Source organism: Rousettus aegyptiacus, unplaced genomic scaffold (genome assembly GCF_014176215.1).
Source record: "Rousettus aegyptiacus isolate mRouAeg1 unplaced genomic scaffold, mRouAeg1.p scaffold_m13_p_9, whole genome shotgun sequence".
Lineage (NCBI taxonomy): Eukaryota > Metazoa > Chordata > Mammalia > Chiroptera > Pteropodidae > Rousettus > Rousettus aegyptiacus.
In genome coordinates, this window is record NW_023416312.1 from 879,904 (window position 1) to 904,523 (window position 24,620).

At 44.2% G+C, this 24,620-nt stretch overlaps 1 protein-coding gene and 2 pseudogenes across 2 annotated transcripts in view; 1 reads left to right on the forward strand and 2 right to left on the reverse strand.

The window, feature by feature from the left end:
• Positions 1 to 6,507: 6,507 nt before the first annotated feature.
• The window catches only part of ARHGAP6 (Rho GTPase activating protein 6), a 436,053-nt gene continuing 417,940 nt past the window's right edge, over positions 6,508 to 24,620 (reverse strand). For both annotated transcript variants that reach the window (XM_036226473.1, XM_016131718.2), the window contains exons 11-13: positions 13,955 to 14,223; positions 10,992 to 11,075; positions 6,508 to 8,588 (exon numbers count right to left, since the gene is read on the reverse strand). In XM_036226473.1, the coding sequence (XP_036082366.1) occupies positions 7,888 to 8,588; positions 10,992 to 11,075; positions 13,955 to 14,223 (1,054 nt within the window). In that variant the 3' untranslated portion in view covers positions 6,508 to 7,887. The remainder of the gene's footprint in view (positions 8,589 to 10,991; positions 11,076 to 13,954; positions 14,224 to 24,620) is intronic.
• On the forward strand, positions 16,727 to 16,845 carry LOC118608205 (annotated as a pseudogene).
• Positions 19,194 to 19,312, reverse strand: LOC118608060 (annotated as a pseudogene).

Here is a 24,620-nt window from a genome sequence, read left to right on the forward strand (position 1 = left end):
AAAAATTTTTTTAACTGTTAAGGTGATAGATGTTAACTAGAGTTACGATCATTTCACAATATATTCAAACAGCAAATCATTACATCTTAGGCCTGAAACTCATTTAATGTAAATTATGCCTCAATTTACAAAAATAACAATAATAATAATAATAATATGCGTCCTGGAATGAGGACTCAGGCCTTCACTTGCTGTGTGATTTTAATATCTCTGGGCGTCAGCTTTCTCGGCCATAGAAAGAATAATATAACTTACTATTTTAGTCTGTTTGGGCTGCTACTACAAAATACCATCGACTGGGCAGCTTATAAACAACAGAAATGTATTTCTCACAGTTCTGGAGGCTGAGAAGTCCAAGGTCAAGATATTGGGCCACTCGGTGTCTGGTGAGGAGGGCCTACTTCCTGGTTCACAGGCGGCCATCTTCTCTTGCGTTCTCACGTGAGGAAGGGGGGCAGTGCTCTGGGGCCTCCTTTATAAGGGCACTAATCCATTATGAAGGCTCCACCTCCCCAAAGCCCTGCCTCCTAATACCATTGCATCGGGGGTTAAAGTTCGACATAACGAATTTGTGGGAAACAAACTTTCAGACCACGGCACTGATGTATCAGCTGTTTTGAGGGTACTACCACAAGATGACACCTGAAAGCACTTAGAAAAGAACACGGGGGCGGGAAATACTCAATGACCTTCAGCCATCACCTCATCACCACCAACAAGGAAAGGGAGATTCAAGGGCAATGAAAGAAGTACTAAGACATGCTATGCAGTCTCCCACGCTCTGGCCTACTTCTCCCAAGAAGACTCTGTCCAGAGGGGGATCAGCAGGGCCCCTACAGATCTCAGTTCCTCAGCAAGATTAACAGGTACGTGGGTGCTTGCTGCTGTAAGCAAGCCCATGTTATTTAAAGTCACTAAAGGAGAAAGACAGGTAGTAGTCTTCGACCTTTAAAACAACAGAAACATGGCATGGTGACACTTGGTTTATTTAATACGCAGGTCCCACTTGACAAAAGCAAGAATATAATTAGGCTCTTGTGCTTCCTAATCTAAAATGGAGCTCATTATGTCCTCAGGGTCAGAAAGGTACCCCCTCCGCAAAACCTTAATATGCATCCATGTTCAAAATGGAAAGTACAACGCTGTATTTATTGCAAATAAAAGGCCAGCAAAAGTCATCTCAAAAGTTATATGTTCCTTCTTACTTACAGTAAAATTTTCCAAATTACAGGATTTCTTAGGGGTACAGTGTATTGAAGGAACGTATATCAGTTATCTATCACAGAAATAATGTATTTATTGTGGTAGTGCAGGTGAAGACGCCGCCCCTTAAATAAAATTCCACGCCATGTGTGTAAGCAGTAAAGCACCCACTTCGTGCTGTGTACTCTACTCTCTCGTTTTGAAGACAAAGGTGACAGCTCTTTCTGCCATGACCCGGGGTCACAAGTCACATAGCAAGCATGTGGTTTTTGTTTTGTGGGATCGTTTCAGGTGCTGGAGCAGACATTAAAGTTTCTAAGACAAGTTTATTCTTGGGGATCCTTTATCTACTCGGGAGATGAGGCGTGAGACATGTGTGCTATCTTACGTTTATAATTAGCTTTACTTCATGCTTTATCATACACAATGTCACATGTGAAAGGGGCCACAGGAACTATAAATATTGAGTGGTGTAAACGTAAGAATTGCGAGAAGACTTCATAATAACAGTTGAATGGAATCCTGGAGGACAATAAAGGTTATTATTTTGGAGCTCTTTGCAGGATCATCATTTAGACACTGCCGTTCCTTCTACACTTGAGAGAAGTTAATATGGCTGGTTCTGGCGGCCTTTGCACGGCTGGGTATAGAATATTGTCAGGATGCTTTTGGCTGCAAGTAATGGAATCCCCGCTGGGACTGATGACCACAGGTGTAAGGCTGGGCACGTGTCTTGTCAGTTCCACTTCTCCGGAAGTTGTTTCCTTCCATGCTCAATTTCAACTGCATCCTAATAGGGCTGATGATCCCTTTCACCACCAGCAGATGGCGCCTAGTTGGTGTCTGCACTTTCCGATCGTCTTTGCTTATGGCCAGGTGGGGCGCGAGGGGGAAGTTCCCAGAACCATGGAAAGAAAATAAGGTTTTTCTTCAACCCGATGAGACCACTTTAGCACTAGGCCTGTGTCCTGCCACCCCTGCCCCTTTCACATTCCCAGGAGAGTGGCTTGTGCTTAGATGAACCCAGATAGATCAAAGTACACTGCAGTGCCCACAAAAGAATCAATTCACTGTTAACTTAAAAATCCCATTTTTAGTCATCATTTCACTAAGGTATTTTGCCTTCTTGGGCCCCTTTCTTAGGCCGAGTTTTCGGATCTGGAGGTAGTGGCTAGCGCGATGGCAGGGCACAGGGTTGGGGGTCTTTATTTCTGGGCTCATTCTGTGCATTAGCTTGGGGGTTGTGGTCTGTAACCCTCACTTTTCTCTAATAAATTATCTTCAAGGTTCTTTTCAGACCAGGATTCTAAGTTTTATGCGGCCTGTTTCTCTTAGGTTAGGGTAGACTGTGTCATGCCTCATTTTAGCCTGTGAATATTTAAGCTAAGGGAAAATGGTGTGGTTTGAAGTAGACTTCAAACTAGTTTTTACATAAAGAATTAAGTAAAGTGATTTGACTTGAAGACAGCTCTGAGCACTGACTCGCCATGTTTCTTTCTAGCAGGAGGAATCACGTTTCTAATTCCTTCTCTATTTCATTTTACTCTTGTGGACGCCCACTCGAAACCCCAGAGTTGGCACGAAGAATATTTTAAGCTGAAAACATCTGAGATTCAGCAGATGCAGAAGAAAAGCCTTCTCGGAGCTTCCCCCATCTGACTAAAAGCAGCAACTTCTGGGAGGCGAAGCTGCCATAAATCCCCTCTCTGGGGAGATTTTACAGTCCTGAAGGAGACGAGAAACCCACTCACACCTGTAGAGACCAACATTTTCACAAACTTTCTTATCTTCTGTTTGTCCTCCTAAAAACCCATTTGTCTTTCTTAAATAAACCTGTTTGGTTTTCTCGAAGAAGCTGTTTCTCTCTACTCCCTTTGCCCTACTGAGTTGGATAGATAAAACTTTAACCATTTAAAGAGCCAGCTAGTCCTTTGTTGGCTCCTATTATGGGTAAGAAAAAAACCCTTTCCTCCCTTAATCTGTCTTTGCCAGTTTAATTCGCACGCCCCAGGCAAGACAGTTAAGAGGGTGGAGGATAGCTTGTTTTCTTCCTTCACATCCTGGAAACCAGTCTGGGCATCTTGTTTATATGGAAACAAGAAATAGCTTTGCACCCCCTACCCATGGCCAACAGAAGGTTCTGTTCTCTTTTTCATTCATTTACCCAACATTACATTTTAATCTTGGAACTAGGCAAGAGAACCAGACACACTAAAAAATAACACTGGAGAAATAGCGACTTGCAAGAAAGAAAACTAAAAATATGGCAGAAACAGAAACACAGAAAGAAAGAAGAATATGGGAGGAAATAAGTGGATGGATGGAGGGGCAGGTAGGTGAGCGGGTGGATAGATGGAGGGATTCGTGTACTGATTCATTTACTCGATGATTTATAGATCGCCTAGCATGTACCAGCCACTGGGATGTTTGCTGCATCCATGTGTGGCACTTGGCAGCATCCGCTGCCAGTCCCACAGTGCAGGTCATGGGAGGGACCATTTTTGTAGCTGAGGGGCCCTCAAAGGCAGACCTAGACTTCTGTCTCTGTAACCTCAGAGCCCAGCCCTTGAGCCCCTGGTAAACTTTGGTTGGATAGATGATTGGATGAATCCATCAACCCATCCATTGACCTAATGAAGTCAGCCGTGGCTCTGGTACCTGTTTGAAACGAGAAAATCTAAAGACAAGGCTAGACTGTAATTAGTGCAATTAATTATTATTAACTGTGATATGTAACTTTTATTAGTTATTTGATATTTATTAATAGCGGTACGTAAATGATATAATTATTCATTATAATTCAACTGGGAAAGTTCAATACTAAATCACACCCACTTCCCCTCATGGCTTTGGCTTCCAGAGCTCCCCAGAAATCAAACTTACTTTGGGCTTTCATTAATTTTTATCTTCCATTTCTCTTTCTTCAAAAGGAAGTAGGCAGGGGGCGAGGGGAGGACTGGAGCTCCCCCAAGCACTGCTGTGAAGAAGCCATCATCCCGCAGGCAGGCCCTCTCCCCTGGGAAGGTCCAGTAGGTCCCTTTCCTTCGCGAGAGAGACTCAGGGTTCCAAGAAGCGCAGAGCTCTGTTTGTTCCACTTCGAATTATCCGGATGGCAGACTGGCACAGTCGGATGATGGCCTGCTGTCCAATCTTAGCTCTGCCACTCCCTAGCTGTGAGACCTCGGGCTACTCTTGTCATGTTGCTCTGAGTCCTTTTGTCCTCTGGAAAACATGGATAGTCATGGGGCTTCCATTGCTAAACCCAGGATGTCCCGGGCAAAGTGGGACGAGTTGGTCACTCTGGGATGAACAGATGTTGACTGAATTGAATGTAGCAAATCTTACGACTGTCCTGTAACCCTATGGGGCCCTCCGTTGCTGCTGGTGCTGCGTGCACCTTGGTGAATTGTGGGCCACGCCAGGCCAGGGGTCCACACCCTGGAGACCACTGTCTGCAGTCCAACATCTCCATGTTGCCGTCAGTCGCCTCGACTGTGCCAAAGAATTCCAAACTTTAATGGAATTTTCCTTTGGTTTGCATTTTTCCCCCTCCCTGGAAGAACATTTGCTGCTGATTTTGCCCTGTTTTAAAATTCTGTCCAGTCGAGGTGTTGTCCCGTTCTCATCTCTGAGCGACTCTTCCTCAGTCATTTCCTTTCTTCTCAGCTCGCCTCTCAGACGACACACACCACAGGCCTGGACTGGGTTCTGACATCTCCTTATATTTAATCCCAATGCCGTTTCTCTGCCAAGCAGATGTACATTAAAATGTGCATAAGAAAAGAAGCAAGCTGGGCTTATTTAGAAATTCCCTCCATTTGCACAAACTCCATCGGTATGAGTTTTTTTTTTTTTGTTCTATAAAAACCACAACAAACATATGTTAATAGCTGCTTAGGTGGATCAAGACAAATTCATACTTGGCTATTTCTGCATTCATTGTTCTGGCTCCATTGCCAAAGACACAAAAGCAATGATGGATGATTCGGGGATACGGTAACATCTGTAGCCCACGGCAGCCTGTTTCTTGCTCGTAGGATCTCTTCGCTCACAGGAATGAGTGACTCGAATGGCCTGTTCGTGGTTTGTCCAGCTTGAAAGAGTCTGAGTTTTATTTTTTTCTTGTCAGGTATTATATCATTTACAAGGTGATAGAAATGAGTTCAAATTCCACTCGGGTCCTTGGGTCTCGTATGTGTGTTTTAAAAATAGCTTCTTTTTAGTGTGATAAAGACATCTAAGAAACTAGCTTTAACTCACTCAGCTAAAGATATGGCCGCTGGGCTTAAACTATACAATGAGGAAGGCAGAGTAAGTACTGTTCATTTCTCTCCATCTCTCTCTCTCTCTCTCTCTCTCTCTCTCTCTCTCTCTCTCTCTCTCTCTCTCACACACACACACACACACATTTTAATTATTTAAAAAATATTCTGAGCCATGTTTTCTGAACTGGCTGTTCTAGATCTGACTATTATAACAGATGGACATACTTTCTGTTACCTTTTGTGACACAGACATCAACCTCACAGCCATCTGGTCTGGAAGTTTAAAAAACATATCGGACTTTTAATACAAGAACATGGAAGGAAGGAGGTCCCATATATCAAGCAGTCCAGTCCAGAATAGAGGGAAACAACTGGCCAGATTATGCTACAATTCGAAGCCAAGAAAACACAGGGTCAGCAGGGGCAGGCTGAGAGTAGGTGGCGCAGAAAAGTGACCTGTGATTCACGATCAAGCAATGTTTGCTCTGTGTCTCGTTTATAACTTTTAGCAGCCGATGTGCAGCCAGGATGGGCAGCCAGGAAGATCGGGAGGCCCGCGGGCGAATTCTTCCTGCGTTCCAGTGGGGGAGATGCTAGACCCAAAGGTAGAACCTGAAGATGTCCCACACAGTCCCTCAGTCAGAAAATTAGAACCCACTTCTAGACGTCATTATTTGGGCCCTGAAGGAAATTAAGCATCTAAGGCCTATAGGGACAGATGTAACTTACAGGGATTGTGTTGGGCAATACCTATACAGCGGATAGGAAATGTGAGTTCCAATCCTGTAGCAAACCACTTCCTCACTGACGACTGAGTATCAACTGAGTGACAATTAGCCTTCACTTGCAACAGATAATTATAAATTTCTAAATGCATCTGTGTCACCGGGTCGATGTCCCCAGGCCATCTGATATTTTTTACTACTGTATATGTATGGTATTGTCATTATCTATTACATTTGGATTTGTGGCTGGTGGGCTGTATGTCTGGAATGGGGTGTGAGGTCATTCATTGGATTTAATGCCAAGGAACAAAGCCTTTGCTTAACTTTTTATTCATAATGGCACAAGATAGAATTTTAAGAAACACCACCAAAAATGTCATTGCCAACATGAAAATTAAGAGTAGCATGTTTTATAAAAAAAAATTATTTTTCTATAATACACATTCCCTTATGAAGTGAAAAAAATCTCATAAAATACTGAAGCGAATCGCCACCTGCTGGTCAAAAATGGTTTTGCAATTGAAAAATTTCTAACTTACTACTGAAGTAAGGTAGGAGCGTTTTACAATACACACAAAATTACCGAAGGAAACATTTCCTTAGCCTTTGGCACAATGTAAATACAAAGCTGTAGTTTTTTTTTTTTTTTTCCAAATGTGATTTACTTAACATAGCATTGCATATAATTTGGTTAATACTGATTATGGGACAAAAGGAAAAACCATGTTTTCTAATTTGAACGCTCTACTTAGATTCTTAATCACTTTATAGCTGGATTCCAGTTTGTGGTTTTGAAAAATACAGAACAATTACACATTATAAATATATATTATATATGGTCTATATAAAATTGAATTTGACCTAAAATGGGAAAGACAACTTCTTAATCATTCTTTTTTTTTTTTTTTTGCTCAGGCATGACCTTTCTCATTTGATTAATCGAATCCTTTCTAAACAGATTCTAAAAATATATTCCATAACATATCAAATTTAATATCTTCCTTAAAACATATTCAATATGAAAAAAGCATTCAGTGACTATATTCTTTTGTATCTCATTACTATATAAAAATACGGCTTCTCATATTCTGTTTTGTTTTGTTAGTGTTTTTTCTTAGGCATCGAAGAAGGGCTGTCCCCCTTAAAAAAAAAAAAAAAAACTATGGCAAAAGCACAGAAACCCGCTTGTGCATATTCTAGAATCTTCTATAGAATCTCATTGCTTAGTATAAGTGAAGTGATTAAAAAAAATCATTTCTTTTGTTTTCTGTGAATATATCATATATGATTATCATACATAATCTGTTACAGAATATACAATAATCAAAACTGAAGACACATAAATACAATTAAGCTATACCAAAGCAAGAGTTTTATCTTAGATAGAGCCACTGTGAGTAGTTTTTAGATTGGATATTGCAATCCGTTTATATATATATTTATATATTTTGTGTGTGTTTCCCTAAGGCTGGCTATGCATAGAATCGCATTAAAATGTCAAGGGTACTAGTGCTGTATTATCTTTAAGTGAACTGGGTTTCTCTCGTGTTATTTTTTTCGAAGTGTAAAAGAAAAAAAGTAAGTAACTGTCCAATTGTCCAAAAGTAAGTAACTGTCCAATTGTCCAACTTTTTTTTTCCCTACCGAGTGAAAGAAGGCTGTTTGGGACGTGGGGGCCCAAGCTGGGCGTGGGCTCATACCAGTGTTTCCGGGAGGGCATCGGGGTTGTCGGTGGACAAGAGCTCCCAGATCTGCCACCGCTCTCTCTGCCAGTCAAGCCAGTTGGCTTCACCCAGGGCCTTACTGTTCTGATCGCCGGCGGGACTCGAGCAGGCGCTGCTCAGTTCTTGCTGGGCGGCCTGATGCTCGCGCTCAGCTGCCTGGTTTCCCTCTTCCAAAGCTGATCCTGAGCCTTCTTCTGGCCTCTGACGCCTCCACAACGGTGGCTCTGCGGGCTGGTGGGCCGATGCTAAAGCTTGCTTCCCTGGACCGGGGTAAGGAGGAGGTGGCCTCGTGTCGTGCCTCGCGCTCTCCCGAGGTCTCTGGTGCAGTGACTTGGCGCGGCTCTGCAGCCAGGCTGCATCCAGCATGCTCTCGGCGAGGTCTTCGGCATTGTTCAGAGTCAAATACTGCTCCGACTTTGGTGCGGCCAGCTCCGATCTCCTGCCGCCGCCCTGGGCGGCAGACGTGCTGCAGACGCGGGACACGGGAGGGTGAGCCCTGTACTCCGCGATCGTGGCTGAGGTCTGAGTCCTCCGAATGACCTGTGTGCCACTGTCCAGTTCTGTGGGGCTCCCCTGCCACCGAGGCCAATCTGGGGACAGGTTCCCTTGAGAGAGGGAGCATGGCCCTGGTCGTAGTGGAGAGCTGCTTTCAAAAATGTCTCCATAGGAACCTGAAAGCCAGAGAGAAGGGCAAGAAATGGAATTAGTTTGGAGAACCCTTGCTGGGACACTCTTGGCTGCTGCCGTCTAAAGTAAAAGACTCCCTCCCCGGTAACAGAAATGACAAATCCTTTCTGATCGCTCATGGGCACGATTCGTGTAGCAGCTCCAAATACAGATACCGAAACGCTGACAGGTTAGCCATGAAACCTAGAGGTGAAGGAAGTGTTCTCATCCTGTCCGGTGCAATTTGCAATGCAGAGGACAAAGGGTACAGTTTTCTGGTTTCTACCACATCAAAAAAAGAAAGCCGTAGGGATCAGGGATTGACTCTGCTATGCCCCGTCTGGTGCCAGAAGATAACGAAGATAGCAGCGCTGTGTATGTTCTACGCCACCGCTGTGGGAGAGGCCGGCCAGCTGTTCACCGCGTCCCTCCTTTTCCTTCCGGAATGACATTTCCCAGCCTCCCTTGCAGTTAAGAGAGCCGCATAAGGGAGGTCTGAGCAGCGGAATGTGGGAAGATGTGATATCAGCCATTTCTAGCCCTGGTCTAATCTAGTACAAACAAACTAACAAACAAACGAACGAATGAACAAACTTACTCCTGCTCTTTCTTGCTCACTCCCTTCCCTCAACTACTAGCCTAGGATGGAGAAACCGTGGAAGACTCTGAGGTCTCTGAGAATGGGGGAGCCATCGGCTGGAAGGAACCCGAGCCCCCGAGGGACAATTTGGGGGAACGGAGCACTCCCACTCGTCGTCACCCTGCACAGTCCACGCTGCATAGTGACGTGAGGGGGAAATCCACCCGTGACGGTTTCAGACATGTGGGAGCCGTTGGTTACAGCAGTCGGTCTTCCCTAACTGATACAACTTCCTTCAAGAAACCGGAGGGAGAGTGAAACAGTGCATTTCACAAGGAAACGAGGAGTTCTATGTCCCCAAGGGATCCGGCCTGTCCTCTCGTGTCTTAAAAGGTAGGCAGGGAAAGAGAACAGGATCGTTTTGGGGGGGTGGGCATGAGCATTCACACTGGGATAGCTCAGAGTTGAAACGGCAGAAGGAAAATGAAGCGGAATATCTCGGGATAGCTTATCCTTGGGGGGGAAATGCAGTAAAGCGCTTCATAGGACGCAAAGAGATGTAGCCAGCAAATGGGTCACTGTATTATGGTTGGCTGCGCTAGGGGCCGTTAAATTAAAAATGCACTGTGCTTTAAAAATGTAATATGGGGGGCATTATAACACAATGAGAACCCAACACTACATATTTGGAACAATGAAACAAAACAATTTATGTACTTCATGCTATATGCTATATATTAACATATATTCCAGATGGATTAAAGGATTAAGGTTAAAAGAAGGAATTACTATGAATGAAAAAATGTACAGATGACTAGCCAATGGTTAGTAAAGATTAATTCAGGGAAAGAATTCACAAAAGAGAGTGATAGACTTAATTATGTAAAACATAAAAAACAGGGAGGAAAACGCAAAGGAGTAAATATCAGTGACAAACAATGTGGACAAAGGAGTAAAAGCTTTATTACAGGAAGAGTTCATAAAACCAGTTTTAAGGGCAGGAGCATACATAAATAGCCAATCGCACAAATACAATTCAATGGGGGGCAGGGGGGAGGCGAAGGGGAATTCAGCTAATGAATAGAAAAACTGAAAAATACTGGCGAAAAAGAAATGCAAATGAAAACATAAATACGATTTTGTTTTTGGACTCAGCAAAGACGCAAACAATGATTTGCAATACCAATGAGATCAAAGAGCCACGGACAGTATAGTGAAATGCCTCCGCCGTCGATGGCTTTCAGAGCAGAAGCTCGTGTCCCCTACATAGAACGTGAAGTGCTGGTACCTCCGAATTCTTGGAAAGCTTCCTAATTTGTGACCCACTTTCCTATTCTGGATTTATAACTTGCTTTCCAAAACGTTGTTAATCTAATAATAATTTAAAATACAAAAAAGGCATGTGCAAGGGATTCTTGACCGTATAACTTATTACAATAACAACAACAACAACAAAAATGGGAACTACGCGGTCATCCAAGCGTTGGCTGGAAAGTATGAATATGTACTCTAGAGCACTGTGTGGACATAACCAGTAATAATGGAAAATAACTGGAAAATGAGAGTTGAATCACGTAAAGCTTCACAGACATAATGATGGCAGCTATGTTTAAAAACTCTCGCAAAGGAAATGAAATGAAATATAGTCAAAGATCGAAGTATTTTGGTGGAAAGGCTCAGTATGGCTTTAGCCTTTTTCCTCCTAGTTTCAGCATTTTCCAAACAATTTTTGGCAAGTATGTAACGCGATGATAATAAGGCAAAACATTCAAGAAAATTAATTTGAAAAGTCAACGTAATCAGCAGTCTTTTAAAAATAATATTTCACCTGTCATTCCTGGGTCTTTGGATCCACTCTTTAATGTTGAATGCCAAGTTCCCCAGATATTGAAAGGTTCCTCTGACGACGTATCTAGGAAAAGGGGTATTAAAAAGATACGTAACTCACGATGAAGACCGAAGAGCAAAAAATCGATGCACAAACATTTTTATAACATCTCTTCTGTGCAAAGTACCGGACTCGAGATTGTGTTAGACACAAAACAGAAGACAAGGAAGATCTGCCTTTCCAGAGGCTTATTCCATTCGGGGTTTACAAAAAGGTTCTTTCTATATCCTGGTCGTGGTAGACAGAATAATGGCTCCCCAAAGATGTTTGTGTCATAATCCCCAGACCCCGTAAACATGTTATATTCAAAAGGGACTTTGTGGATGTGATTCAGTTATTGGATCTTAACATGAGGAGATGATCCTGGATTATCTGGGCGGGCCCGCTGTCACCAGAAGAATCTTTATAAAAAGGAGGCAGGAGAGAAGGTGTGACCTTGCTGGCTTTAAAAACGGAGGAAGGGGCCATGAGCGACAAAAAGCTGGAAGCCTCTAGAAGCTAGAAAAGGCAAAGAAACAGACTGTTCTCTAGAATTGCCAGAAGGAATACAGCCCCTGTGGACCACTTGAGACTTCTGACATCCCGAAATGTAAGATGATACATTTACGTGTAGTTTTCAATACCGAAATCCGTGGTCTTTTATGACAGCAGCAATAGGAAAAAAATATGCCGGTGATGGGTGGTGCTACTCCAACCTCATTAACATAGAGGAAGAGGAACAGCAGTTACAGCTCCCTCGCCTAGCGCTTTCCTGGGAATATTTTGCTATTGGCACCAACAGCTTCGTTCCTGCACGTGTTCATTCACACTTCCCCTGAGACTTCCCGTGAGTCGCTACTTGAGGTGTCCTTACCGTCTCATTTAATCCTCGCTACAATCCTATGATGTGATCATAATGGCTCTTTCTAGAAGCAGATGTCCCTCCAGCATGCTTCCCTGTGTTCCTCAGGTTACATGCATTCTCTCATTAATCCCCGAGAGATGCCCTGGTGCGTGGTCCAGGTGGCGGGAGCAGGCGAATAGGGTATGCCGGGCTCCGTAGCAAGTATTGCTGAGTGCTCGCTACATCGCAAGTTCCCTCTTAAGGACTTTACGTGGATTAGCTCATTAAGCCCTACCAATTAATACTGCTATCAGTCTTAGTTTCCAAAGGAGGAAACGGGACTCCCAAAAGCTGTCTCACTGAAGGTTCTGCAGGTGAAAAGTGGCAGAGCGGATAATCGACTCAGAAATCGAGCGCTCTTGTCGTTGGATACTGACCCTCTTTGCTTCTGTTCCCTCAGCGTGACGCTGTTTCCGGGGAGACAGTTATGGGTTAGACAGGGTTGTTCACCCTTCGCACCAGTGACAGTGGGCGGGATCATTCTTTGTGGTGGGGCATCAGGTACAAGGTGAGATGCTGAGCATCTAGATGTCAGTAGCGACCTCCTCCCCAGCAGTGACAACCCAAAATGCCTCCAGACATTGTCACATGTCCCCCAGGGGACAAAATTAAGAATCACAATGCTAGAGTTTGCCAAGATATTGAGCAGACAGAAGAGCCAACGGGTGCCTCAGTCTACCTGCTAATCAGTTAGAGCTAATGCATGTCTTAGCCTACCTGCTGAAAAGCAAAGAATCAAGCTTTCCCGGTGTGCATGTGTCTAACGACATCTCTTACATCTCTTCGAATCTGTGTTTAGAAACCTGAATATGCCCTGCTTCTCATAATAGGAAAATTCTGTTCTAAATGCTATTTTTGCTGTTGCTGCAGAGAATATTGCATATGGAAAACTAGTCGCTAAGTTAAAAGAGCCATAATTAGAGGTCATTTATATACGTCAGAAAGGGAATAGTTAACAATCTGATATGTCAACTTAATGGCGATGTATCGTGGCCACGAAGAAACGTTAGCAAAATGAAAACTGGTAATGATATGATTTTAATAAAATAGGCTTAGTTCAAAAGTAGCTATACCATGAAAACAACTCTGTAAAGTTATGCAAGCATATGAATAAGGACTAAGAAAAATAAAACTTCACATTTTAAAAATAAATTGAACGCCTGATGAGAACATGGATTACTGCTTTCACTGTAAATTTTGAAAATGATTTTTTGACACGAATATTTGTAAAATAAAAATCAAGATGCTATGGTTTAAACACACACACACACAGCCCTTTCAAAATGGCTCTCCAGATTAAATCATAAATTTAAAATAAAATAGCAAGAATTTCTACTGCGTCTTCCAATTATTATTTGACTACCGGCCCCGAGGAATTACTCTGTGGAGGAAAGAACGAGAGCAAACATTCTGTGTTCAGACACATGTGGGAAAAGCTGCCAGCCACACCCTCCCTCCCGGTAGGGAAATTCAATAGTGACCATTAGCACTTTAAAGAGTTTGGGAAATTGTATAATAGAGAAATCATTAACTTGGTTAACCTAACATTTCCCAAATGTATTTGACCATGAAACCCTTATTTTGCATGAAAATCTTAATCTCCCTGGAGACCTTTCCAGAACATGTTGTCTTGTTATATAGTAGGTTCAACTTGTTCTCTATAAAACTAACAGCGGTAATTGGATGACATCTTAGACTAGCAAATATGCGCCCAAAGTCTCCGGCCAGGACACACAGAGTTCCTAGACGCTGGAGGGAGAAGAGCCAGCTGGGAACATCAGTGGCTCTCTGGCCATGAGACTGCCTCCCAGACATCTGGGTCTGCGGGGTCCCTCCAAGACAGTGGCTGGGGTCGCTGGGGTCACCTTAGTGTAGGTTTTCAGTGGGGACTCGCTTAATGCTCGTTGAATTACAGAAACATAGACCTCGGAAGGGATGAAGAGAAGGCCCAAGGTGCCCACATCACGCCACATGTAATCAGAGTCCCAGGTTTGGCCAGTGCCGGCCAGGCGCCAGCTACCTTTTCTGAGTCGTGGTCCAGGAGAACTCTCTCTTGACTTCAACGATGGCAAGTGGCCCACCAGCATATACTGCTCTGGCCCTTTGTACAGCTTCTCCGAGCCCCCCCGGGCCGCGTCCTCTTGCATAGCCAGCAGGGAGCGCTCAGAGAGCACTGGGGAGTTGTTGTCATAAGGGGACAGGTCTCCGCTGGAGGCCTTGTTGGAGTCAGTGGACGAGTGTCTTCCTCCCACGGAAAAGGAAACCTCCGAACGCAGCATGTCAGGGCTTCTGGCACAAGGAGACAAGGACAGGTGCGTGAGTGTGCGAACAGGCAGTGACATTCAAACGATGTGCCCGTTACACAGACGACGGGAGGAGGACGTATGGACATGGGGGCTGAAACAAAAAGACCTTGTGAGCAATGTTCCAAGACGTCTACATCAATACGGTGAAAGCGTTTCCATGAAATAGCCAGCAGATGGCAGTAAAAACTCGACGGATGTTACTGGAAATGTCGAGGCGAAGGGAGGCGGGAGGATGAAAAAGATGGATTCCTCTGTCCTTCAATTTGCCTGTTGGTTTAACCCCTGTTTTCATCCCAAAGTTAAAGTCCGAACTCCTGCGGAACGTTTCTTAAAAGCTAAGAAAAGTGTGAGAAAAGACTGACCACATCAGAAAGAAACAGAAACTTCTTGTCAAAAAGATGATTGTCTTTGGGACGAGAAGAACAAAATGTACTCATTGGAGAATTTCAGAAGGGACTGACATCCTGTTGGAAACGTCGTGTGAAGAAAGCTATACAAAGACAAAGAAATGTCTGAAAAGAGAACTGAGTCTTGGGCAGATGATGGGGAGGGACACACATGTGCAGAAAGAAAAAAGGCCATCCCTGGGCATTGATTAGAAAGAACCAAAACAGAACAAAAGATCGAAATGTCATTATGTTGGTCAACCAACCATATTTATGACTATATGTGTGGGAGCGTGTGCTCATGGACGCAGGCAAATCAGAGAAGATTATGCATATTTGATCAAAATAATAACTAAACGTTAAATTTAGAACTAGGCTGAACTGGGCAGAAGAAATTCACAGTATTTACGACATTTAATTTAACAAGAAATAACTTTGGATTCACATCTGGTATCTTTAAAATATAGCACTTCATCTACTAAAGGTACATGTAGCAATCAATGATCTTGAATTTAAGAGATCCATTTAACTAAATATTTATATTTTCTAATGACTCTTTTATTAAGATAGTAGCAACCAATGGAGTCAATCGATTGTGGTGACTATTTTCTCATTATTTTGGTATCATAGTGATTCTTTCTGGCCACGGATATAATTCAGTGAAATAAAATTCTAATCACTATATAATCCCTGAACGTTGATGGAAGAGTGGTCCGGATTTTAGTTTTGTGTTAAGAACTTACTTTGTTCGTGGCACCAATTGGAATATGCATTTCATTTAGGGCTAAAGCTCCTAGGGCTATTTGGAAAAGTCTACCTCAGAGCATACACTGTCCAGTATGTGAGTGCATGTTCCGTGTGTGCAAATAAATGTACACATTTGCAGCTGTCAAAATATATAAAAATAAAGTCTGATGCTCACTATCTGTTAAGAAAAACTGGTAGATAACTCTTTTACTATCCCTGATATCTCGAATTAAAAATAATTCAGATAAAACTGTGATTGAAACTTGACGTGAAGTTCATTATGTTTCATGGACGGCTTTTCTACCCTCACCCAACCTCTTAGTATAAAAGTCTCCTCCTTCTTGTGACGATGATAATGATGATAACGCCACTGGCGGGAATAATTGTTTCACGGATAAAATGGCTGAAAAGAGAAACACATGCCCAGAACTAGTGTTCACTGTATTTAAATACATGTAAAATGATTCTACAAGGCACCAGGTCTTTTACCACCAAGATAAATCATGCTAATTAAGAGAAATCATGCTAATTAGCACATATTACGTTTTATACATGCATGAGTTGTCACGGCAACGGAAATAACAATGAAAATTTGAGTGGAACAGGAAAACGAGAACGCCAGGAGGATGAAAAACGTGTTCGAAGTCTTACCTGTGCACGTCTGTATTCTCTCCCTTCCTCAAAATAGTGGCCCTGACATCTTAAAGGAAAATGATGACAGACTGATTAAAAGTTCCAGAACCTCATTCTGTTTTCCCCCCTACTTCACTTCTCTTTATTAATCTTTCTTTCTTTTGGTTCAATTTTTTTCAAAACCGATCCTTTGTGATCTGACAGAAGGTCAACGCATGCCTGAGCAATCCTTTCCTGATCTAACGGTTTTGAGCACGCGGCATGGGAGGAAGGGAATATTCCTTCCTTCTCCAATTCCCGGCAGGGGTCAACGTCCAGGAGGACGGCATCTCAGCACGTGACCTGCCTCTCTGGTCACCGAGGCAGCCAGGGTCTCTAGTACTTTCTATTGATGGGATTTCTTATCCCAGTGGAATAAAGTAAGTTTTTTTCTTGCCTCCTCTTTAAAGCGATGACAGATCATCTTATGGTAAAGAGCCAGAGGACAATCACGAGGATGATTTTCTAGAAACTTTAGGCCTCCAATGAATGAGCCAAACATACATGGGACTTACTACTTTTGCTGGGAAGTGGGGGAAAAAATTATTCTCTATAACTAATTAAAGTGGAAAAAGTCTCCCCAATGCTAGTGGAGGGAACACAAAACAAAACAGACACTTGTCTGACATCGTGAGCCCGACTCTGGCTGAGAAAACCTTACTATTAAAATGAGAAAAATCATTCTACAGCCATGCCACCCTGAACACGCCCGATCTCGTCTGATCTCAGAAGCTAAGCAGGGTCGGGCATGGTTACTACTTGGATGGGAGACCACCTAGGAAGACCAGGTGCTGTACAGGAGGGGAAAAAAAAAACTAAAATGAGAAAAATCAAATGTGTGAACTGGTAAGCTACATGGAGCTCAGCTCAGAATCAGAGTTCTACTTTCTGATCAGGGCGAGAAATTATATTACTGGGCTCATTTCAATTATTTCCCCTTTTAGTTGGCATTCTTCTAAGTCATTAGTGAATATATCTTATATCTACTCAGCAAGAATCAGTCATGATGTCATATCAATAATAGAAGCTACACAAAGCCTTATTCTATGGGATGTTCTAACGAGAGTCAAGTCAATTCATTAGCCAAAACAAAATACTTCCAGAGCTACACAAGCTTTTTTGGCTTCTTGCATGGGGAGGAAAGTTTGGAAAGGGCATATTTTAGCTCATGGAGCCCCAATACTCTGTCTCATATCTTGTTTATCTGCCTCACAATATATTTAGAAGAAAATACATTCAACGAAATATTCTAAGTTGCAGATTCAGCCAACAGTCACATGCATCAAGAAACACACTCTATAGAGAAATTTCTCTTACATTTCAGTACCAGTGACATTTGCGTTTCTACCAGGCAAGTAGGTTCATGAAATAATAATGCACCTCCACAGGGGGAAAAAAAATAAGTGATGATGAGGAGGAGGAGAATGCACTGCTCTTTACAGTGGCTCCCAAAAGGCTCTGAGGATTTGGGGCTACACTCGATTTGGTCTCCCAGGGCTTCTGGTCCGCCTTCCTGTGTCTCAAACCCCAACTTCATTTATCTTCTCGCTCTTTCCATTGTTTTCCTGTTCCCGGTCTCTCAAGTTACTTATTACAATATTGCTCCACTTCACATATTTTTGCAAGCTACTTCTATAAATTGTTTTTGGACTGATACTCGGACTGGGAAATCACGCTCACATTCATTGTCAGGGGTATCGAAAAGGCAGTATGCCTCATGAGAACACTTAACAGAAATAACCGAGGCTGCTGCACTATTTCTTCTTCCATTTTCATGGCTCTGATCGGATCTGATCAAGTAGAGCAAGAGAGGAGGAGGTGGAGGCCAGCATCCCTCTGTCCTTTGGGGCGACTCTGCAAAATCTTACTCAGAGTTTCTGCCTTGGCAGCATCCACCTCACCTGGGGACTTGTTGGAAATGCAAACTCTCAAGCTCCATTTTGGACCAGCTGACAGAACTGGCTATAACATGCGGGTCCCCACATTAAAAAATTATTGAGAATTTCAAGATGGCGACAGCAGATCATTAAGCCAGGCATGGGCTTCTAATGAGTGTCGGGTCCTGTGTCACGGCACAGAGTGCAGCCTGTGAAGCTGGCTTTGCCCGCTGAAAGGGAACCTCTGGGAGTGGGGCCAGCAAAGTGTGTTTTTAAAAGCCCTCCAGGTAATTCTGATGCACGGGGAGCTGGAGATGATGCGATGCCAAACCTACCTTCCTTCTCCCAATCTGTAGATGTGACGGTGGGCTAAGGAATGACTAAGAGATCAGGAGGAAAACCACAAATAATGGCCAAAACCTCGGCACTGGCTGGCACTGCGGGTCACTGTGGTGGTCCTGACCTTGAGGTGGCTGGGGCCACAGCTGAGTAGAGTGGGGGTGGGGAGGAAGGCCACGCCAGGAAGCTCCCGTCAGCAAGATCCAGATAATGGAATGTAGTTTGGTTGGTTTGGAGCAGAACATGTTAAAGTGAGGGGCACAGGAGAGACCAGCCTGCCTGTCTCTGCTCTTCTGATTCATTCTCTTAAATCGAGCCACTGAAGTGACCACAGCCGGGGTCCCAATCAGAGGAAAAATCAGCGGAGGTGGCTAAAGATAATTCCTGGACACAGAGGCGAATGAAGTGTCTGTCTCACAGTCAACACCGGCCATGAATCTCCTCCGGGTGGCTGGGCTCACAGACAGGGACACAGGTAGATGGGGCCATCCAATGAGAGATGATGCCTCCCTTCCCAGCCACCCCACGTATCTTGGCTATGAGAGGGGACATGGTGTGAGTATGCATGGCCAGCAGCTTGTGAAACACACTTACGCGAAATTACCCGCTGGACTGTGGGAAGAGTAACGGTTGAAGTCTACGCGGAGCTCCCTGTGTGGCAGGCATTGGACTAAGCTACCGGGAACAACTCTCCCTCTTTGCGATCGCAGTCTACGCATGCGCGAAAGAAACGCGATGCCTAAGGGACACTCATTCCTAGCAGTGGAGGCGGTAAGGGTTCAGGGGAGGTGGTAAGGGTTGAGACCCTTCTGAAATCTATTCATTCATTCATTCATTCATTCATTCCTTTATTTTAGGCGAGGCAACCCTTGGTTGACCTCACAGATTGCAAAGACCTTGTCAGCTTACAATCTCTTACTTTTTATTTTTTACGCCTAAGGCACCTGGTCTTCCCAGGTGGTCTCCCATCCAAGTACTAACCAGGCCCGACCCTGCTTAGCTTTCGAGATCAGACGGGATCCGGCTTGTTCAGGGTGGCGTGGCCGTAGACTGAAATTTATTTGATAAGTGCTATTCAATATTATTAAAAGTCAACAGTAAAATGTTATATTTTATATACTTAAAGTTGATGGCCTTTTTAAATGTTTAAACTATTTTCTATCTATCATTTTCGTTTCTCAGGAGAGGACGGTAAGGTGGTAGCCGAATTTGCCTAAGAACCCATAATCCAGGACTTGCCTTTTCACATGCGAGCCTGCCAGTGAATAAATAAAACAATTTAATTCACTTCTCACTATAAGACAGGCAGTTCAGAGTTTTAAGACATTTTCATGTCATTCCAGTGCTTTTTCATTAGACCTACTGTAATCAATACAGGACCGGCTCCTTTTTCGGAGGAGGTGGGGCAGCCTTTATCAGTGGGCAGGCGGGGTGGGGGTGCGGGGCTCCCCCAGAGGCGGGGCCCAGGCGGGGAGGGCGTTTCTGCGCTCACCCTGGGCAGCCTTGAGCCGGGAAAGGGCAGGTCACAGCAACTCCCGCTGTGGGACGGTCAACCGGACCACGGTCCGCGTAGGGACACCGGAGTAGTGAAGGGTGGGCAGGGCTGTCTCACGTCACACAGACTGGCGGTGACGTCACAGTACTGGGTTCAGACAGGCAGGATGCTGGGCAGCGGGACCTGCGACCTTCCGCAGAGGGCAGGGACGGCCCAGCAGCCTCGGACGTGGGGCCGGGCGGGGACCTCAGGAAAAGGCCAGTCTGCCGTCCACGGTCCCCAGCGGGACGGACTAGGAGGCCGAATGCCCAGGAGACACTGAGGGGATGGGCTCGGGACCCAGTGAGGGGACCGGCAGGGGAATGCGAGGGGACATAGTTGAGGGGGGCGGGGGGGGGGAGGGGCTCACCGAGAACCTCATGGCTCCCCCCACCCCCGCCCCGCCTCGCCCACCCAGCACTCTTAAAAAGACAGAACAAATCCCCTAAGGAATGGAACTCTACATGGACAACACTATAGCTCCGTTTCTCCCCCTCCCCCCAAAAAGGAGAAAAAGTGTGTGATTCCCATCCACAGCATGGTCCGCTCTTGCTGGGTGGGTTTCCTTTAAGGGGACAGAACTTGGCATCGTGCGACACAGAGGAGCGGCCACCAACGTCTTCCCTAAGATTGGCCTCTAAGATGGCTCAGCTCTATGGGAGGCATTTGAAGTTCCACGCTCTAATTAAAGGCAACGGAATATCGATGTGTTTACGTAAAAGATTTGCTCTAACCAGTGCTACACTAACCAGTGCTAACACACTAGATGAGAAATAGTGGGAAAGCAGGTAGTGGCCTCTTTTTATGCCATGGAACTGAAGCGTTTGACGTGGGGAATGTCGGACGGGAAGGTCGCCGCCTGCCGTGGCTTCGCCTTCGTGAACAGCGGGTGAGGCGGCAAACCTGGGAGCCATCACAGCGTGCATGGCCAGTCACGGCTAACCAAACAGGCGTGGGATGGACATGGAGAGTGAATGGCTTTCTCACCCTTGGCCGGTCCCTCCAGGTCAGGGTGTAAACACGCCGGCAGGGTACTGCGGCTGGGCCTGCACCGCCGCCGGAGGCACAGAACTCGTTCTGTGGATAAACGGAAAAACTCCGGTTCAATCACCGGGTGTGGCCAGCCCAGCTCCTGGCTGAGCTACCGCAGCGAGAAATATCCTGGGAGGTTTCAAACTCGCATTGGCTCAGCCGCTCACCTGATCAACCTTAGCCTGTTGGAACGCAAAGCACGTGGCCATCTCAGACTGCGTTAATTGTCCCGGGAGAGGAATCCACTGCCACAGTAGCTCTGGATCTATGGATTGTCACCACTATCATGCTCAGTTCTGCAAAGCAGCCCTAATGCCAAACCCTAGGGACAAAGGCAGCCTGCCCTGAAGAGAAGCTGACATGCATCCAGACACCCCAGGAGATGAAGCCAGCACTCTGGGTACCAGAACCTGCCCAGGGCTTTGGTAAGACTTCTCTCCTCATTCTTAGCTCTTATTAATCCCCTCCGAATCGTCCTGGCATATGGAGGCATTTACAACGGGTGAAGAGAAAACAGTGCTGATCTTATTCATTTTGTTTACAGTACGCTCCATAAAACATCTTCCAATTCATATTTTGCTAGTTTATAAAGAAGTTGTGAATCATAGTAAAGGTGTTGGAAGAAAGAGGTGATAATGTGATCAATTCTCCCTCCATCTTGAATTGCCTTTCCACAGAAGGCACATTTGTACTTTTTGGAATTTTTTATTATGAAATTCTCTGTTCCACAGGTTTTTTCCTACAATTGTCTGGCTGAAAAGGCTTTCTCGAAAGGAGAGACAGAGGGAGAAAGGTAGGGAGTGAAGGGGAGAGGGCAAGAGAGAGAGGGAGAGGGAGGGAGGGAGGGAGGGAAGGAGGGAGTGAGTGCGTGTGTGGTGTGTGTGCGTGTGCGCGTGCGCGCGCTGTTAATGCTTCATAATTTCCAAAGAATGGCGTTTGAAGCCACAAGCTACTGCCAGTCAATAGGACTCATTGCTGTTACACTGGTAGGGTCTCATTTCTTGTCTTTGAAAATGTTCTGAGAATTTTTATGATTTTACAAATATTACTAGTAAAAGGAAAACAGAAATTATAGTCTATCTTGTAACAGTCCATGGTTTTTAGACCTTTTTAATGACAATCATTGAAAGAGTAAAAGAAATATTTATTTGCTAATTGAAACGTGATGCCTTTAAATAATGAGAAGGCCAAATGCTCCTCCATCATGTAGAAGGTAGAATTATTATGCGGGAGGAAGCACATTCAACTCAATGAAACAATTACTTTCTGGTTCTAAAATTTTGTCCTTTGAGACAGCTGTGGGTCTTCAGCCATGGTCCTGATTGGCTGCTCACCGGTTTTGCTATTTTGGTGGGCAATTTCAATAAAAACTTTGTGAAGGCTGCTAACAGAATTAGATACAATGAAATTGAAAATATACGTAGTGATGGATTTGGTTTATCCATATCAGCCTTCTCCCCAAATGCAGTTACAAATCGTTTTAATTTGATTTTGTTTCCTGAATACGGCAGGGAAAATGCTCTGCTTAGTTTTATATACCATCTAGGTATACAAGGTTTTATGTAATTTTTTGACGGTTAATTTTTTCCCAGAACATTAAAGCAGTTGAAAAATACAGAAAAATGGAAAAGGACATACGTTAGAACTTATAACATTATATTAAATTTAAATGCTTTATTTATGCCAAAATAGAATTTTGTTATTATTTTAATGAGTTAATTAAAAATTATTTAAGATTGCTACTGGTCCAGAGAAATTGTCAAAAAGCACAGCTCTCTCGATTGAAAGTAAAGAAATACATTTTCGAAACACTATTGATAACTGGCTTCCATTAGAGTCAGGTGCTTACATTTTACCTTTTGCTTCAAGGTCCAAGGTGTGGCCTGGCACTAGTCTTTGAAAAATGTTTTAATATTTTGTTCATCGTAGATTTTTGGCAGTAACTTTGATTTTTAAAGATATTACATTTCAATATTGTTCATTTCGATGGCTGAGTTTTCGAGCACACCCTTAAATTCCGCATTGAGGTGAGCGGCCCCTCTCCTCACCCTGGTGCTGGCCCTGCTAGGATCGCCCTCTCTGTCGCAAATGCCCACATTTGACACACCTTGTTCTTTTTGATTTACCTTCCATTCTCGTCCCCCGTCTCTTTACATCCCTAAATCAAAGGAGGGAGGTCTATTTTAAATATCTTTGCAGAAAAGAGCATATAAGTCTAATAAATATACTAGACAAGCAACTAATAAACCTGAAGTCCTGCATTGCTAGTAATATAAATTTCTGGTCTCCCTCCGGCATTCCATTTTGGTTGAAGCCAAAAATGTAAGTAGACACGCACAGGGAAAAACAATGAATCCTCCTTTCATTCCCCCAATTCTTTTGTTTGCATGAAGAGAAAAACTCAAACCAAAACAAAACAAACTTCCCAAGCGTCACTAAATGTCTGATCTTTCAAAACAGAAGTTACAACAAATATGGTTTTGTTCTGAGTTCTATACTCCTGGAAAGTTACTTTTCCACTGCAAACAAAATCTTGTCCAGTTTCCCCGTGAGACACAGGCAAAGAACAGAAGCTTCGGGGGGGAAAAAAAAAAAAAAACCCAAAGGGTCTGAAGAGAATACTGAGGAAGCCCGTGCATCGCTGCACTCCAGGTGGTCATTTTATTTTATTAATATTATTATTATTATATGTATATTTTTTACGCCTACAGCACCTGGTCTTCCTAGGTGGTCTCCCATCCAAGTACTAACCAGGCCCGACCCTCCAGGTGGTGATTTTAAGAGGTACTGCTGCTTCCTACTCTCTTGTCTTCCTGCAAATTCTTTGACTGTCACCTTTTATTACCCAGCCCCCTACCTTTTAGCTGAGTTTTCACTACATAAAGTCTTCAAAACAAGAATTCCATGCATTATCATTGTGCCAAGGTTGCCCAGGTCCTCTGCCTCATTACCTGCAGACACGCGGTCGCCTCCAGTCCCTTCTGAAATCTACCTGGCCTAGTGAGAGCAGGTGGTGTTCCCACTTCAGAGCCTTTTCGTCCTCACCCCTTATTCCAGAACCAGGACCGTCATCCTGATGCCAGTTAGCTAAGGCGTGTGCAGCTGGGCTTCGCCATAGCTGCTTCACATGTGGCCGTCTCGTGGGTGGCGAGGTGGATTTTGGCGATGCCCAAGTCTTTGCTAAGTACTTGTCAATGACAATGGTGAAATGTCAACTAACATGATAGCAATCACTAACACATTAAAAAAAAAAACAGCTAGTATTCTAGCAGCGCAACAGGCCTATAAAGCTGGTGCTACTTTTGATTCTAGTTTACAGATGAGGAACCTGAGACAGAGAGGGATGAATTTATTGACCTGGCACCGCACAGCTAATAGCAGTGAAACTGGAGTTGGAACTCAGGCGATTTGGTTCTGGATCCGAAGCTCGTAAGCAGCGTGTCATCCTATACAGGTGTGAGCTACTGGTAGACAGCTCATGGTGTAGCCCTACTGACGTAGCCAGCACTGTCTGGCAGGTGGCGGACTGTAATTCCTCACCACTTTAATCTATCACTGTCGTGAGCTATCATCACTGTAATTCATTGCTACTGTTTCTTAAGCGCCACCCCTAAACCTGCCATTGAAGGCTCCTGCCCTCTCTGCCGGCCGGCCCTTGAATGTGCCCCCGCCAGGCAACAAATTTACTCTATGTCCAGGCCATGCTTTGAGATCCCCAAACATCCAGGCCTGCTGACACCTCTTCAATCTTCAAATTCACTGCAAATCTTTGCTCTTCTCAGAAGGCATTCCC